Here is a 16,673-nt window from a genome sequence, read left to right as displayed (position 1 = left end):
TGTTGTGTCGTAGTGTATGGGCCTGTGGTGGGGCGACTGGGAGCTTCAGTCCCGCTCTGGATTCTTCTCTTAATGGTGGCCTTTGTTAAACCCGCAGGCAGCAAGAGCGGCTATTTCTGGGCTCGGCTGTAAACAGACAGATTCCACATCCCAGATTGGGAATGTTTCTGCCTCTGCCCGGTCTCCCACTGGCTAAGCTGGGCTGACCCTTGTGCCGAGACGAGAGACAGACACCAGAAACAGAGAAAGAGAGGGGGTGGGGAGGACTCTGGAAACCTCGAGAATAAAGCAGAAGACAGAGATGACTAGAGAGGAGGGTGATATTTGTATGGTCAGAGGAGAAATGGACATGTGGTTGAGCGATGGGGGATGAGACTGAGACATGGCGAAAGACACATCAGAGGAGACAGAGACGTGGGGGAGGAGAAGGAAAGACACAGCAGAGGAGACAGAAAGACACAGCAGAGGAGACAGAAAGACATATCATAGGAGACAGAGACGTGGGGGAGGAGACAGAAAGACACAGCAGAGGAGACAGAGACGTGGGGGAGGAGACAGAATGGTTGAGAACCAGACTTCTATTTTGAGCACCTTGTAGGGTAACTATATATGAAAAAGCAGAAGGTTCCCTTTCAGAAGTTCAAGTGGAAGTCTACATTGGTGGGTTTAGGTGCTGGGAACCACCGAGTTTTGAGCAAACTGTGACTGAAGATCTGCTGCCCCCTGCTGTTCACTGATGGGACAGACAGACAGGTCCTGACAGACAGACAGGTGCTGATAGAAAGACAGGTGCTGCCAGAGAGCCTGACAGACAGACAAGTGCTGACAGACAGACAGACAGGTGCTGACAGGCAGACAGGTGCTGACAGACAGACATATTAGTTGGACCAGCATTACAACCAAGAGCAAGATAGTCTATGTCAATCAGAGGAGTGTTGTGGCTCGCTGGTTTCACATCTCTGTGTGTGTGTTTTAGAATGCTTGTGGTGAACAGGTTATCACACACACACACACACACTCACTCAAACTTCCCTACCAGTAAAGAAAGAACTGAAACCTAGTTTTATACAATGGTGCAAAAGCCTTGTCCATTTCCATTTGAAGAACTCTTCTCACGGGTAATGTGTAAGGCGCTCTTTCACTCTCTCTATTTGCCTTTTTAATAACATCATCGCTTATCAATCCTTTCATGTGTGAGTGTGTCTGTTTCTGTAATGTTGCTCTGTAAGATATACATTTTTTTATTTCTAAACTGGGTGTTCTTATCCTTCTGAGGATAACTGAACATACACCGATCAGCCATAACATTATGGCCACTGACAGGTGAAGTGAATAACGCTGAAAATATCCTTATCATGGCACCTGTCAGTGTGTGGGATATATTAGGCAGCAAGTGAACATTCTGTCCTCAAAGCTGATGTGTTAGAATCAGGAAAAATGGGCAAGCGTAAGGATCTGAGCGACTTTGACAGGGCCAAATTGTGATGGCTAGATGAGTGGGTCGGAGCATCTCTAAAAACTGCAGCCCTTGTGGGGTGTTCCCGGTCTGCAGTGGTCAGTACCTATCAAAAGTGGTCCAAGGAAGGAAATGTGGTGAACCGGCAACTGGGTCATGGCTCATTGATGCACGTGGGGAGCGAAGGCTGGACCGTGTGGTCCGATCCAACAGACGAGCTACTGTAGCTCAAATTGCTGAAAAAGTGAATGCTGGTATTGATAGAAAGGTGCCAGAACACACAGTGCTTTCACAGTTTGTTGTGTATGGGGCTGCGTAGCTGCAGACCAGTCAGGGCGCCCATGCTGACCCCTGTACCACTGCTGAAAGCACCTACAATGGGCACATTAGCATTAGAACTGGACCATGGAACAATGTGTGTCATGTCCTGGTCTGATGAATCATGTTTCCTTTTACATCACGTGGATGCGTGCGTTGCTTACCTGGAGAACACATGGCACCAGGATGCACTATGGGAAGAAGGCAAGCCGGCAGAGGCAGTGTGATGCTTTGGCAATGTTCTGCTGGGAAACCTTGGGTCCTGCCATTCATGTGGATGTTACTTTGACACGTATCACCTACCTGAGCATTGTTCCAGACCCTGTGCAACGGTATTCCCTGATGGCATTGGCCTCTTTCAGCAGGATAATGCACCCTGCCACAAAGCAAAAAATGGTTCAGGAATGGTTTGAGGATCACAGTTCAAGGTGTTGACTTGTCCACCAAATTCCCCAGATCTGAATAAAAAATTGTGCATCTGTGGGATGTGCTGGACGAACATGTCCGATCCATGGAGGCCCCACCTCACTACTTACAGGACTTACAGGATCTGCTGCTAACGTCTTGGTGCCAGACACCACAGCACACCTTCAGAGGTCTTGTGGAGTCCATGCCTCAACGGGTCAGGGATGTTTTAGGCAAATGTGGGACCTACACAATATTAGCCAGGTGGTTATAATGTTATGGCTGATCAGCGCAGGTTTCCATAGATAGTTGTTGTCCTAGACTATGCTTAACCGGCCCAAGACGTATTGAGTTAGTAGCTATGCACTGTGTAAGTGCTTCTTAGAGAACCTGATTACCTCTGACCTTTAACCCTGGTGTGGCATCTCAACCCCCTTCCCTTAAAACCTCCCTGTTTCTCTCCCCTTGATTCTTCCCTGTAACATTGACAAACCCTCCTCCTTCCCACCTCCCTCTCCCCTCCTCCCTTTCTCCCCACCTCCCACTCCCCTCCTCCCTTTCTCCCCACCTCCCTCTCCCCTCCTCCTTTTCTCCCCACCTCCCACTCCCCTCCTCCCTTTCTCCCCTATCTCTAACCTTCCTTTACGTTCCTCTCATCCTTACACTCGCCCGCCCGCCCACCCCGCCTTCGACAGATGAGCCGACCAGCCCCAGTGCTGACCTGCGTGCCCGCCACGTGCCAGCCTCCTCCGTGGTGTCCAGCGGCATGAGCTCGGCGCCCGCCATCGGCACCAACCCCGCCTCTCCCACTTTCACCTTCCCCCACACCAGGCTCTTCTCACACGACTGCAGTGAGTCCCCGCCCCCGCCTGTGCCGGATTTCCCCGGATCGGCAGCCTGCATGCAGACATACCAGAACCCCCACGCCCATCCTGGGTGTCTGGTACCATGCCAGCAGACACCTCCAGACACCACCACAGGGTGGTCGACTGTACCCAGCATGCTCCCCTGTGTCTTTGCATGAGTTGATAGACTTTATCCCCGTGGCGGGGGAGGAAAATTGGCCTCGAGTGAATTGGCCCGGATAGCCCCGCCACGACCGATGGGACCCCTGCGCTCCTTAAGGCACATTGGCAACCTCCCGTAGGGTGCATTGTGCCATGTGATGCCACCGTAGCGTCAGGTTGCCATGCGCCCCTAGCTGGTGTAGACAGTATTTCTTGGACCAACAGGGCTCCTCTAGTTGTGCATGATCACCCACCTTTAGCCCAGCCTGTCCCCAGACAGACCGACAGACCGTCTCTGCCTGCATGACCGTAGTGAACCAAGTGACCTGAGGTGACCTCACTTAACCTGACCCATCCGGTCAGCCCAGTTCTCCACCCTCTGCCCCACCTCATCCACTTCTGTCAGCCATGACATCCGCCCATCACCCGCACCACCTCCCTAACATCCTCCGACTAGCATTACATCTCCATTCTTCTGTCTCCTCCTGTCTCCTTTTCCCATGCTGGCTCCGCCTCCCACTGAGAAGGCCGTAATAAATCCAGTCGCCGTTCCTCCTATTCTCTAGCCATCACCTCGGAGCGCTCCAAGTCGTGTGACGAGGGCCTCAACACCTTCCGGGGCGACGAGGGACGCGTCTTCTCGTGAGTGCAGGGATGGGGATCTGGGTTGTCTTGGTTTTTCGTGTGTCAAGCCATTTTGAAAACCACCCTCCATTTTCACCCTCTATAGGAGGCTTCCACCGAGAGTGAGAAGTTTCTTTACCAACGGGGTGAGTTTGTCTGTGATGACCTTCTGCTTGGAGAGTGTTAACACCATTGGTGTACCTCGGATGCCAAAGGGTGTTGTGTGACCTTTGACCCTTTGTGTCAGTCTCTGGAGAGTATCGGGGCAGCGGAGGAGGCGCGCTCCAAACGACACTCCACCTCGGACCTGGGCAGCATCAGCTACAGTGACGTATGGAGAGAAGGGTGGCTGCACTACAAACAGATCCTCACGGAAAAGGGCAAGGTGAGACAGACAGAGGCAGACAGACAGAGGCAGACAGACAGAGGCAGACAGATAGAGATAACCTCTTATCGCCCAATTATTGCTAGGTAATCTTCCACTTATCGCTCATTAACACGTATCACTTACTATCATTTGTTTACTTTTATCATCTTTTTGGAAACTATAATTTTTGTGGGGCATTCTACAGAACAAATATGTTGAATTATTCATCAAGTCCTCTTTTTTCACTGCGTTTTGACACCAGCTACAATTATTTATAATGTTATTGTTAATATTGTTAATACCATTATTATAATTTTATAATTGGTGATTTGTTGCACATCAAGTGTATCCCTTCCTAAGTACCCAGCTTTGTTTTGTTTTACAGAAGGTGGGAAGCGGCATGCGACCATGGAGGCGGGTCTTCTCAGTGCTGCGCTCCCATTCGCTCTTTCTCTATAAGGACAAGCGTGAGGCAGTCCTCCGGGGCGCAACTCTGGGAGGCGACGCCGACGAAGAGCAGCCAATCAGCATCCGGGGCTGCCTAGTGGACATAGCATACAGCGAGACCAAGCGCAAGCACGCCCTACGGCTGACCACCCAGGACTTCTGTGAATACCTGCTGCAGGCCGAGGACAGAGAGGACATGCTGGACTGGATCAAGGTCATCCGGGAGAACAGCAAGACTGACAACGAGGTGGGTCACAGGGCACAACCTATCAACTCCCAACTAACCTTTGACCCCCTCCCTCAACTCTAACCCAACTCTGAGCCATTCACATCTTACGTCACACCTCCTGTGTGTAAATCGCAGTTTGACATCGATGTCAGTTCCTCGAGTGGTCGCTTGCAGGCTGCATTCACAAGTGTATCTGTCTGTTTCAGGAGCTGGGATTCTCCAGACAGGCTCTGATCAGTAAAAAGCTCAATGACTACAGGAAACAGAGGTGAGGGGCCTGTCAGTCACTGTCACCATACAGCAGAATCTGTTTGGGACACCCATGTTTCATGTCCAGCATGGTTGTCAGTCAGTCAGGCAGCTGGTCAGTGATTTGTCACTCAGTCGATCGTGAGTCAGTCAGTCAGCCGGTCAGTGATTGGTCAGTCAGTGTAACAGTCTTTCTCTGTCGCCCCCTGGCTGCAGTCCACCAGGCAACAAGCCAGACTCCTCTCCCAAGGTGGCCCGGACCAAGCCTTCCTTCCTGCTGGCCAAGATCGAGAGTGCTGCTGGTGCCCCGCGCCCACCAAAACCTGAGTGCAAAGGTCAGAGTCAGAAACCAAATACTATCACAAATGAATGTTTTGGATTAGGAGCACTGAAGTATGGATTAATGAAGAGGGTTAGGTGTCCGTCCACTTTCTGTCTCACTCTGAATGAGCGTCTGTCCTCCTGTGTGTCTCCAGAGGAGAGCAGCCCCCCTAAGTCCCCTTGGGGGATTAATATCATGAAGAAGGCCAAGAAGTCAGGGCCCAAGGCCTTTGGAGTCCGGCTAGAAGACTGTCAACCAGCTGCCAACAATAAGGTCAGCTGAAGCCTCCTTCCTCTGACTCCTCATAGAGTGTGAATAATTGGTCATTTTGTGTTTGTATGCGGTGTGTGTGTTCATTTGAGTGTTTGTGTCTTCCTCCAGTTATCACAGACACTTTATTATATTGAATAGATGGATGTAAATTGGTCTTTATTGCATTGGTCTATTGCTCTTTGTATTAATTTGTGTACTGGTAAGATATGTCTCTAGTTTAACCCTCTGTCTGTCTGACCCTCTGTCTGTCTGACCCTCTGTCCATCTATCTGACCCTCTGTCAGTCTGACCCTCTGTCCATCTATCTGACCCTCTGTCTATCTGACCCTCTGTCCATCTGTCTGACCCTCTGTCCATCTATCTGACCCTCTGTCAGTCTGACCCTCTGTCCATCTATCTGACCCTCTGTCTATCTGACCCTCTGTCCATCTGTCTGACCCTCTGTCTGTCTGACCCTCTGTCTATCTGACCCTCTGTCTGTCTGACCCTCTGTCCATCTATCTGACCCTCTGTCAGTCTGACCCTCTGTCCATCTATCTGACCCTCTGTCTATCTGACCCTCTGTCCATCTATCTGACCCTCTGTCTATCTGACCCTCTGTCCATCTGTCTGACCCTCTGTCCATCTATCTGACCCTCTGTCAGTCTGACCCTCTGTCCATCTATCTGACCCTCTCTCTATCTGACCCTCTGTCCATCTGTCTGACCCTCTGTCCATCAATCTGACCCTCTGTCTGTCTGACTCTCTGTCTGTCTTACCCTCTGTCTGTCTGTCTGTCTGTCTAATCCTTTGCCTGTCTGTCTGAACCTGTGTCTAAACCTGTGTCTGTTTGACCCTCTGTCTGACCCTCTGTCCATCTGAATGACCCTCTGTCCGTCTGTCTGACCCTCTGTCCGTCTGTCTGACCCTCTGTCTGTCTGTCTGACCCTCTGTCTGACCCACTGTCTGTCAGTCTTACCCACTGCCTGTCTGTCTGACCCTGTGTCTAAACCTCTGCCTGTCTATCTGACCCTGTGTCTAACCCTCTGCCTGTCTGTCTGACCCTGTGTCTAACCCTCTGCCTGTCTGTCCTCAGTTCATCCCTATGATCGTAGAGATCTGCTGTGGTCTGGTGGAAGAGATGGGTCTAGAGTACACTGGCATCTACCGGGTCCCGGGGAACAACGCTGTGGTGTCCACCCTGCAGGAGCAGCTCAACAAGGGCTCAGACATCAACCCTGCTGAGGAGGTGAGGGGAGCAGGATCACAAAAACACACACACACATGCACACATACATTTATACACACACATAAATACTCACACACACACATATACACACAAACACACACACACATATACACACAAACACACACACACACACTCTCCTAATCACACACACATACACACTCTTACTAAAATACACTAGGCACAGTGCATCATAATGGTATTTTTCTTTTTTTAGTATTTTATTTTATCAATTTGAGATCTGGGGCTATTCATAAAACATCCAGGGCCTAACGACGCCACTGGTTCACACCAAACAAATAATTAGTCCAGTATACTGTTTCATTCAATTGTTTTTAAAAGACTCGATAAGATACATTAATGTACTATTATCTGTGGGAAGATTGATTAGACATCAATGGGAAAGGATAACCAGTCAGATCAGTTGTTCTGGAACTTCTCAGGGAGTCCCTGAAGGATCAAAGTTTTGTTGAAGCTCTGAACTAGCACACCTGATTCACTAATCAGGGGCTTTGATGATAAGCTGACAAGTCTAATCAGGTATGCTAGCTCTGGAATAGATCAAACACATTGGACAGCTCGGGTACCTTGAGGAAAAGATTGAGAACCACTGGACTATTCTACCACATCTTCTCAGCATGGCCTTTGACCTCTCTCTCCTTATTCTCCTAACAGAAATGGCAAGATCTGAATGTTGTCAGCAGCTTGCTCAAGTCTTTCTTCAGGAAACTCCCAGAGCCCCTCTTTACTGACGGTTAGTCCCATTTAGTTAGAATACCAGCTGGTAAAGGCATTAGTTACAGTTCAATATCTGGTGTCATTTGACCTCTCTGCATATTAATGCTGCTCTACAAATACAGATAAGTACACCGACTTCATTGACGCTAACCGGATGGAGAACGCTGGGGATCGGCTGAAGACTATGAAGAAGCTGGTAAGTGAATGTTTACTCTGCCTGTTTTCATACAACAGTGAAAGCCTGGTCATTAATCACATCTTGTGTGTTTCACAGTAGAACTGGAGCTAACTGGTTACACAGGATTCTCTGGAGTATTGGCATATTTATATAGTGTATATCTCAGTACTTCCATCTGTGTCCCTCTCTCTCTGACAGATCCGTGACTTACCCGACCATTACTACCACACTCTCAAGTTCCTGGTCGGCCATCTGAAGACGGTAGCTGACCACTGCGAAAAAAACAAGGTCTGTATACCATAGCATTCTGGTGTGGTGTTCAGTTAACTTTGTTCTCCTGTGTAGTGCGATACTTTTGACCAGATGAAATTGAAATTGGTAGTTACTTTGAAGACACAACATGAGAATGTAAATGTTGCCAAAGCATATCGGAGATGACATGAATTCACAATAGGACATGGTTAGTGAAGCATATCGGAGATGACATGAATTCACAATAGGACATGGTTAAAGTGGGTCCTGGTCGACACTAGGGCGTCATTCAGCCTTAGGGAATGCGACAGTCAAGTTGCCTGGCTGGTAATTTGCCTGGCTGGTAAGTTGCCTGGCTGGTAAGTTGCCTGGCTGTCGGCCGGCAGGATGTTTTCACCACGTTGTCTCTGTGTCCAGATGGAGCCGCGTAACCTGGCCCTTGTGTTTGGGCCCACGCTGGTGAGGACATCCGAAGACAACATGACAGACATGGTGACCCACATGCCTGACCGATACAAGATAGTTGAGACACTAATACAGCACGTGAGTGGTCCTCTTTGTTCCACACCCTGTAAACCAATGACAAGCCTGTTTACTCCAATTAGACGAGTTGAATGTTTAACTGTGTTAATTTGTCTCCGTCTCTTTTCTCTGTAGTACGTCTGGTTTTTCAGTGAGGACCTGGACAAGGATGAGAAGGTACAGTAGACCGTGACGCTGTGAACCATGGAAGGTGATCTCTAAAGAGAAAAGGCTATCAGATGATTTCTCGGGAGTCCCTCACATTGAAACTTGGGGGAACTCGTACCTATTTATCAAGGAAAAATATAAACAAGTATTTTTAAGAACTCCTTTTCACAATTTGAAAAACCAAATCAAAACTGAACCCAAACGGAATTAATAATATTCGGGTTCCGTAGCAGTTTCAATTAGAAACTCGCTTAGAAGGTTCTCCAGGAACTATTTATTTGTGTATGTAAGAGACCAACTGGTCAGTTGGAGTGGCTGAAAGTGTAATATGCTACAGTAAACTGCCCAGCTACAATTCTGCAAGCCAGGGGATAACAAATGAAACACTGGCCAGGTGTTTTGGCTTGTGTCACAAATGGCAGTGTTTACTACTCAATCCACTACTTTGGAACCCTAGTCAAAGTGAGGTGTAAGAGAAGAGAGGGGCATGTGGGGGAGAGACAAAGACCTGCACTCAGACCTGTTCTGATGTCGCGTTTCCTCCCTGCAGACGCCAGTAGACACAGAGGATCTGGGTCCGGCGCCCAACATCGACCACCTGCTCTCCAACATCGGCAGGACCACTCTGCTAGGGGAGGCCTCAGGTGAGGGCCCATCCACTGTCCAAATGCCCCAATCAGAACCTGCACTGAGCTACTGACAGCCTGTTCTGGCCTATCAGGGCCAGAACAGAGTGTTAAACTGTAACGTGGTTATTGACAGGCCCACGCACCTGAACCGAACCCGTGGGGTCAGGAAATAAGCATGACGTAGATTTGGAATGATTTGCGGTCGCTGAGTTTTCTCCCTTTCCTGACTGTGCTTCTGTCCTTTCATCTGCTTTTCTTTTCTTCTTTGTTACTCATCTTTCACTTTCTCTGTACATTTCTGCATCCCTCTCTTAGCTGAGCCCGTGGAACAGTCGTTGCGGTAGGATGGGATTTCCCCTGCCAATTCCTGTGTGTGTGTACGTGTGTGTACGTGGGTGTACGTGTGTGTACGTGTGTGTACGTGTGTGTACGTGTGTGTGTATGTGTTTTGGGGTGGGACCAGGGAGTTGTGGTGTGATCGTGTTTGTCAGTAAGACGGTGTGGGGAGGGGGTGGTATGCTGTGTCATCGTAGTCTCCAGAGGAAATGGCTCTCCCGTCCCTCTCGGTGTCTGAGGGGTGTGTGAGGAGGGTCCGGCGTTTTCACGTCGTCCGGCTGACAGAATACTGCCAGTGTGTCCTCCATCACTGAGAGGGAGAGCCCCTCAAAAAGTGGTGTGTCTGTCCGTTTGTCTGTCTGTCCACCTCCCCCGCTTCACTCATTCTCTCCAGACCCACCCGTGCATTACCCTTGGGTTTTAGGGTGTGTGCGTGCGTGTGTGTGTTTGAGAGAGGGTGGGACGCCGCGTGTGGTGATTTTAAAAACAAGTTTCTGCCTTCCCTCCTCCCGACGCTTCCCTCACCGGGTGATGTCATCACTGTTTGCCGTGATGTCATCATGGTGTGCCGTGGTTGTTTCAATGGCAGCGTCTCTCACCCAGTCCCCGCCCCCTCTCCCCAACAACCCTGGTCACATTCCATTCGGTTTGATCACCTCCAGGACCGTCAGTAGTGGGTGACCCCATGCTGTTCTGTGTTGTGTGGTTGTGGTGTGTGACCAGTGTGTGTTGTGTTCCTCGGGTGTGCGTGAAGGGCAGCTGGGGGGAGGGGCACAGACGAGGCACAGCTCTCCAACTTTTGACAACTTTTTTAGTTAGGATAAGAGTGTTAAACTGTATTCATATATTTCAGTAGTGTGGTATTTATGCACATTGATGCGCTAGCTGGAGAACAGGAAGGTGGATTGTTCCCTGAAAACCTCAGTGCCCCTATCACTGCCATTCACGCTGCCCCCTCCCGCCCATGTGACACAGACAGCTACACGTGACCTCTCACCCTCTGTCCCCTCTCTTGTCCCTGCAGACTCAACCAACAGTGACTCAGCTAAATCTAAGGTAAGGTCTCTAATAACCAACTGGGCTGTTTCACACCTGCCACAGACCTTCACCTGGGAACACTTTACAGTCCCACTCAGATCACAGATACAGTATTACTAGGGCAACACTTTACAGTCCCACTCAGATCACAAACACGGTATTACTAGGACAACACTTTACAGTCCCACTCAGACCACAGACACAGTATTACTAGGGCAACACTTACCAGTCCCACTCAGATCACAAGCACGGTATTACTAGGGCAACACTTTACAGTCCCACTCAGACCACAGACACAGTATTACTAGGGCAACACTTTACAGTCCCACTCAGACCACAGACACAGTATTACTAGGGCAACACTTTACAGTCCCACTCAGACCACAGACACAGTATTACTAGGGCAACACTTTACAGTCCCACTCAGACCACAGACACAGTATTACTAGGGCAACACTTTACAGTCCCACTCAGACCACAGACACAGTATTACTAGGGCAACACTTTACAGTCCCACTCAGACCACAGACACAGTATTACTAGGGCAACACTTTACAGTCCCACTCAGATCACAAACACGGTATTACTAGGGCAACACGAACGAGAAAACACTTTTTTGTAAGACCATGGTTGTGTAAGTCATCTGACCTTTGACCTTTGTGACTGTGTTGACCTCAGGGGTCATGGGGGTCAAAGCGAGACCTCACTGCCAAGGACTTCCTGACCCTGTCCATCATGTCTGCCGTCACCGGACGGAAGCGCAGAAAGCGCCACAAGGGCCTCTTGGGCAGCAGCACGGATGACGACTCGGAACACGAGCCAATCAAAACCAGCCACCTGGGGATGGAGGAGGGAGAGGATGCAGGGGCGGGAGTGGCCGGGGCAGACACCGCCCCTCGAGCAGAGGCAGAAGAGGATGAAGATGAGGAGGAGGAAGAAGAAGAGTCTCTAGTAGAGAGAGCAAGAGAGCAAGGGGAGGTTGTGGAGGAAGCAGTGGTTCCCAGCATGCCGAGTGGTGTTGAAGAAGTGGCAGGGCAGACGGTGATGTTGCTCCCTGAGGAGGGGGTGAGGGTGGAGTTGAAGGGCAAGATGTGGCGGGGGCCAGAGGATGCCCGCTCCATCGTCTCCGGTTACTCCACCCTCTCCACCCTGGGGCGGAGCCTGGCATCGGAGGGCCGCGGCGATGAAGCTGACGACGAACGCAGTGAGCTGGTGAGCGAGACTGACAATGAGAGTGGATTCGCCTCGCGCTCCCTCACCCAGGAGAGACCTGAGAAACATCCGCCAGAAACAGCCATCATAACACCACCTACCACAACCCAGCCCCCAACACAGCCCCCGACGTCAGCTCCACGAAGTTTCCTCTACACACACTGCAAAACCCAAGCTGTCTCCTCGACGCCACAGCGCAACACCCGCACACCCTCCCCCTCCATACACACTCAAGACCCTGGGGAGAGGAGTGAGGGAGGGGCGCGCTCCACCACCCCTTCGTCCTCCTCCTTCTCTTCCTCCTCCACCTCCCACAGACTGCACCCCCGGCCCTCCTTCAACCCACACAAGCTGATCCAGTGCGACACATTGGCCAGGAAGAAGCTGAGGGACAGCGGGAAGCCCAAGCCTCGTTCCTTGGACTTGGTGGATCTCCCCGGGCCGCCGGAAGATGGAGCTCGGGCCGGGGCGCCGGCGGTACGGAGGGACCGATCCAAGACAAACCCGTCTTCGGGCAGCAGCCAGGAGAGCCTGCACCCGGCCCGGCCCAAAGCCGCCTCGCCGCATGGCGAGGCTGCCTCCTTCACCCCGAGTGGTTCGGGGCAGGCTCCGGGGCACGGGTCCCTGGCCGACCAGGTGCGGGCGCGCCTGCTTGGCTCGGCCGATGACCTGCGGAGCGTGGGGCTGAGGCAGCCTCTCTCTCCCGAGACGCGGAGGAAGCGGCGGGCCTGGAGGAGGCACACGGTGGTGGTCTCCCCCACTGAGACGGACAAGAAGCCCTCGCTGGCCATCAAAGAGTTCCCCATGTCACCCCCCGCCGCTCCCGGCCAGGGAAAACCCCAGGATTCGACACTGGAAGCCCGGGGGCTCGACTCGGGACAGCCGGTCCTACAGGGGCCCCCCGCCGCGCGCAGAGCCCCAGCCTCACGCTTCCACCAGTATCTGTAACCGGGGACAGAGGCTTAGACACTGGTACGTAGAGCTGGAATGACCAAACCCACAACTCATCGCCAGGCATTCAGCTGTGGCATTGTGAGGAGTAACAGAGAGGAGTCCCACAGAGCCTGTACTGGGGAAACGGGAAATTAAATCTTTGCTAATTTGAGTGATCGGCATTGGGGCAGTTTATTGTCCCACAGTAATTAACGTCATTGAATCAATTCTGGCAGTTAATTGTGATATAGATCTGTGTCCCCGTCGCCCCGCTCTGCCTGTACATTACCATACCCAACACCCCCCCTCCCCCCGCCGCTGAGTCGGGGCTGCTGCCGTCTCTCCCTGGGTCAGATAGCGCTGTCTCCAGGCCAGTGGGTAGTGATCGGCAGAACCAAGTATAGACATAAGGGCTCGTGGGTGACAGGTCTGAGACCAGTTTCTGACCTCCAGTCTCCTCACGCTACATTTTCTTTTTTGTGTGGAATTGGCTCCGTTTGCATGGCAAGGGGCATTCCTGCATTTGCCAAAGCTTATTTTTTTTCTCATCTTTGTGGGTTTAAAATAAAAAATAATTCAAAACTGTAATGAGACCGTAGACAGACAGACAAGCAGATGGATAGACAAAGCGAAAGACTGATAGAGAGACAGACAGAACGACAGAGACAGAACGAGAGAGTGACAAAGACAGACATGGATATAGACAGACCTAATCACGGTCAATGTCACAGTGAATAATTCTGCCTCTTGTCGGCAGCAGACAGACGGTGATACTTGGATATTTCCTGTCTTCTCTGTTGCTTCCTGTCTGTCTCGCACACAGGAAGAGCAAGTGGGACGAAGAGAATGCCAAACCAGGCCTGCCCAACGCTTCTCACAGTGACACTTTAAACAGGGCTGTGGGCTCTCTCTTTTACACACCCCACACAGACACACAGTCAAACACACACACACACACTTTTTGAGAGCAGCATGTACAGTATAACAGTTGTCCAGGCAGTACAGGAGGGAGATTTGTATGAGGTAAGCCTCTCTTTTCACCCCTCTCACTTCCATATCAGTCTTCCTTAATAATCTGTTACAACTGACGAAAACAACAACTGGTCCTAACAGTCAGCTAACTGCCAACACACCCAAATAACAAATATTCAGAGATATAACAGGACACATGAATACACACACACATACAAATACACATAGAGAAATACAAACACACACATATTCCAATATATATAGACACACACACACCCACACACACTGAGGAATATAAACACACACACACACTCAGATAGTAACACAACAGTAATGCTCAGCTACTAAGCTGTCAGTCTCGGTTAATATTTGAATCTGTCCGTGTGTGACTGTTTGCCTGCCAGTATGTGAGTATGTTTGAGTGTGCAGGTGCTTGTGTATTGAACTTTTTTGTAACATTTGTACAAAGCCTTGTTAAGTTAACCTTGTAAATATATATATATATTATCGTTATTGTTTTTTATGTTTTTTATGTTTAAATTTTTTTATGGTTTACATAAAGTGCACACAGGTGCACCGACATTTTCTTCAAGATGTTACTTGAAATGTTTCCCTTAATATATTATTATTATTTGTTTTATACACAGTATATATTATATATATTTTTTGTATGAAAATAATAAGTACTTCTATTGTGATTTTGATTTCTTTGGTGTATCTGTTTTAAAGCAAAGAGACAACCTAAAACCTGACCAAGAGCCTGTTCCTTGTCTCCTCCTAAGATGGCCTTTCTCTACGACTTACAGAGTACTATGCAGAAATATGTTATCAAACGAACTCACCCAACTTGAACCTACTCAAAACATAGTGAAAATACTTGGCTTCATCTGACAAAACCCTTTTTTGCAGTTTGTTTGCATCTCAGTTCTACTGACAAAGAACGCTCAGACGATTTGCAATAAACTCCATCATAACTGTTTTTTCAATTGTGTATGAGTTGGTAATAATGTACTTGACCAAACCTGCCTATGTGTACCAGAAACAACATTTGCTTTAATTTTGTTGGTGACAGAGAAATATCTAATTATTATTGGTTTAGTGGCATTTGGAATTATAAATGTAACCTGCTATGCAGTTACCTATCCAGTTACATTTGTGTCCGTTGATTGTATTTAATCCGGAATACTGGTAGGAATACTCCATTATGAACCACTTCTGCATAAGGTTAGACTCAAGTGAAAACATATTTTTGGAGGGGGCTTTAGTCTCAGAATTCCTGGACACAAATTAGTGATAGCAGAAAACACTGGGCCCTTAAAGTAGGTCTGCTGTGTTTTAACATGTATATAATTTCTGAACCAAGTACAAGATAATTTTCTGTTTCAATTTGATTAAGTATCCCTCAACCAGTGTTCCCTGAGAGGGTTTTTGTCATTGCTGAATGTCACTGACTTTTGGTTAGTCTTACCTCAACAATTGCTCTACAAGTGCCTGATTTCTGGAGGGTTTTTAATTCCGCAGTGCCACGGTCAGTCTTTACCACCTCATTAACCCTCATTATTCCTGAGTTGCAAAGCTGGAAACCTTAGCCTTCACATCTAGCTAAAAATCCGAACAGACAGCGTTTTCTTACCACCAGTCCTGTGTTAAAACACTGACCTGGCTCTGTGTACAATAGATACGAGTGGACACTCTGAGAGGCCATTAAAAGCACACTGTCTATGGCCAAGAACACTCCTATGCAGGCTGTTTTGATCTAACAGGCACTCACTAACAGCAGCAACACCTGATGCTGCTCGGATAGGGGGACTTCATGGTGCTGCATGTCTTACCCAGGTTATTTTGTGTAAACCGTGTTCTGTGTGGAACAGCTAATATGTCCTGTCAAAGGATAACCAGTATTTAGAATGTGAGAATATGGTACCAGACCACAAGTCAAACCGAATTTGGGCCATCTGGCTTGCTAGGGCAATGGTGTCTCAGTGGTGTTCTTTTTAAGTCTTTGTCCCAAGACATGGAAAATATGTGATAGCAGTACAGCAATGGTAGCTTTCTATGTTTTAGAATTATTTCTTTCCTCCCTATTGCATTAATTATTACATAGGGATTTCACTCCATGTAAACAATAGAGAGGAATGGTTCATGCATTATAATCCCCATGTTACATCTTAACAGTGTTTTGGACATTTACATCAACTGATAAATAATTACTGCTTTCTGATTTATATACATTTACATGCCAGACCACAGCCAGAATGTTTATTGGTCAATGGCGGTATAGTTCTTTTTTTTATTTTATTATACTGGTCTCTATTATGCAATTATTAAAGACCTTTATCTATGGAGCCCATTAGCATGTTACATGAAGATCTGTCTGTAGGTGCTATAGGTGTAGGGTTTAGGGAGTGTCTACTTTATGTTTGGAGGCCAGGGTATGTTAAACAAGGAGCGTGGAGTGAGCTTGCAAAGTTGGCCTTTTCAATAGCGCCACAGTGTGGTCGATCGAAATGTGCTTGCACTCATTTTCTCCTGACATTACTTGATCTGTTCCCGGGTGTATTATGCTTTCATTGTCCATGCTGGAGTTGTGACCATACATGTGCCAAACTACACCCATGGTAAGTCTCATTGGTCTGTACAGCCGTGGTCAAATTCTTGAACCTTGTTCCACAGGTGGAAAACAGTCATGTGTGTGAAGACTGGTCATGTCGTACTGTAGGAATAGCTCTAAACGCTTTTTCCCAAAATACAAATTGGAGGAAAATACAATATG

The 16,673-nt window shown here is 48.8% G+C and overlaps 1 protein-coding gene across 12 annotated transcripts in view; it reads left to right on the top strand.

Annotated features, from left to right (window-relative positions):
* The window catches only part of arhgap23a (Rho GTPase activating protein 23a), an 83,731-nt gene extending 68,845 nt beyond the window's left edge, over window positions 1-14,886 (top strand). For 8 of the 12 annotated variants that reach the window (XM_029123175.2, XM_034295084.1, XM_029123174.2 and 5 more), the window contains 17 exons: window positions 2,875-3,030; window positions 3,714-3,828; window positions 3,917-3,956; window positions 4,058-4,195; window positions 4,563-4,871; window positions 5,060-5,121; window positions 5,319-5,437; window positions 5,579-5,697; window positions 6,773-6,925; window positions 7,598-7,676; window positions 7,783-7,856; window positions 8,037-8,126; window positions 8,508-8,633; window positions 8,748-8,789; window positions 9,331-9,424; window positions 10,770-10,801; window positions 11,462-14,886. In XM_029123175.2, the coding sequence (XP_028979008.2) occupies window positions 2,875-3,030; window positions 3,714-3,828; window positions 3,917-3,956; window positions 4,058-4,195; window positions 4,563-4,871; window positions 5,060-5,121; window positions 5,319-5,437; window positions 5,579-5,697; window positions 6,773-6,925; window positions 7,598-7,676; window positions 7,783-7,856; window positions 8,037-8,126; window positions 8,508-8,633; window positions 8,748-8,789; window positions 9,331-9,424; window positions 10,770-10,801; window positions 11,462-12,943 (3,230 nt within the window). In that variant the 3' untranslated portion in view covers window positions 12,944-14,886. Of the gene's footprint in view, window positions 1-2,874; window positions 3,031-3,713; window positions 3,829-3,916; window positions 3,957-4,057; window positions 4,196-4,562; window positions 4,872-5,059; window positions 5,122-5,318; window positions 5,438-5,578; window positions 5,698-6,772; window positions 6,926-7,597; window positions 7,677-7,782; window positions 7,857-8,036; window positions 8,127-8,507; window positions 8,634-8,747; window positions 8,790-9,330; window positions 9,425-9,724; window positions 9,750-10,769; window positions 10,802-11,461 lie in introns of all 12 variants that reach the window. The other 4 variants (XM_029123177.2, XM_029123170.2, XM_029123172.2 and 1 more) reach the window with 4 other exon arrangements.
* Window positions 14,887-16,673: the final 1,787 nt, after the last annotated feature.

This window comes from Esox lucius, chromosome 11, assembly GCF_011004845.1.
Source record: "Esox lucius isolate fEsoLuc1 chromosome 11, fEsoLuc1.pri, whole genome shotgun sequence".
Lineage (NCBI taxonomy): Eukaryota > Metazoa > Chordata > Actinopteri > Esociformes > Esocidae > Esox > Esox lucius.
Note: the sequence above shows the minus strand (reverse complement) of the source record. Positions and strands in the feature narration are given on the sequence as shown.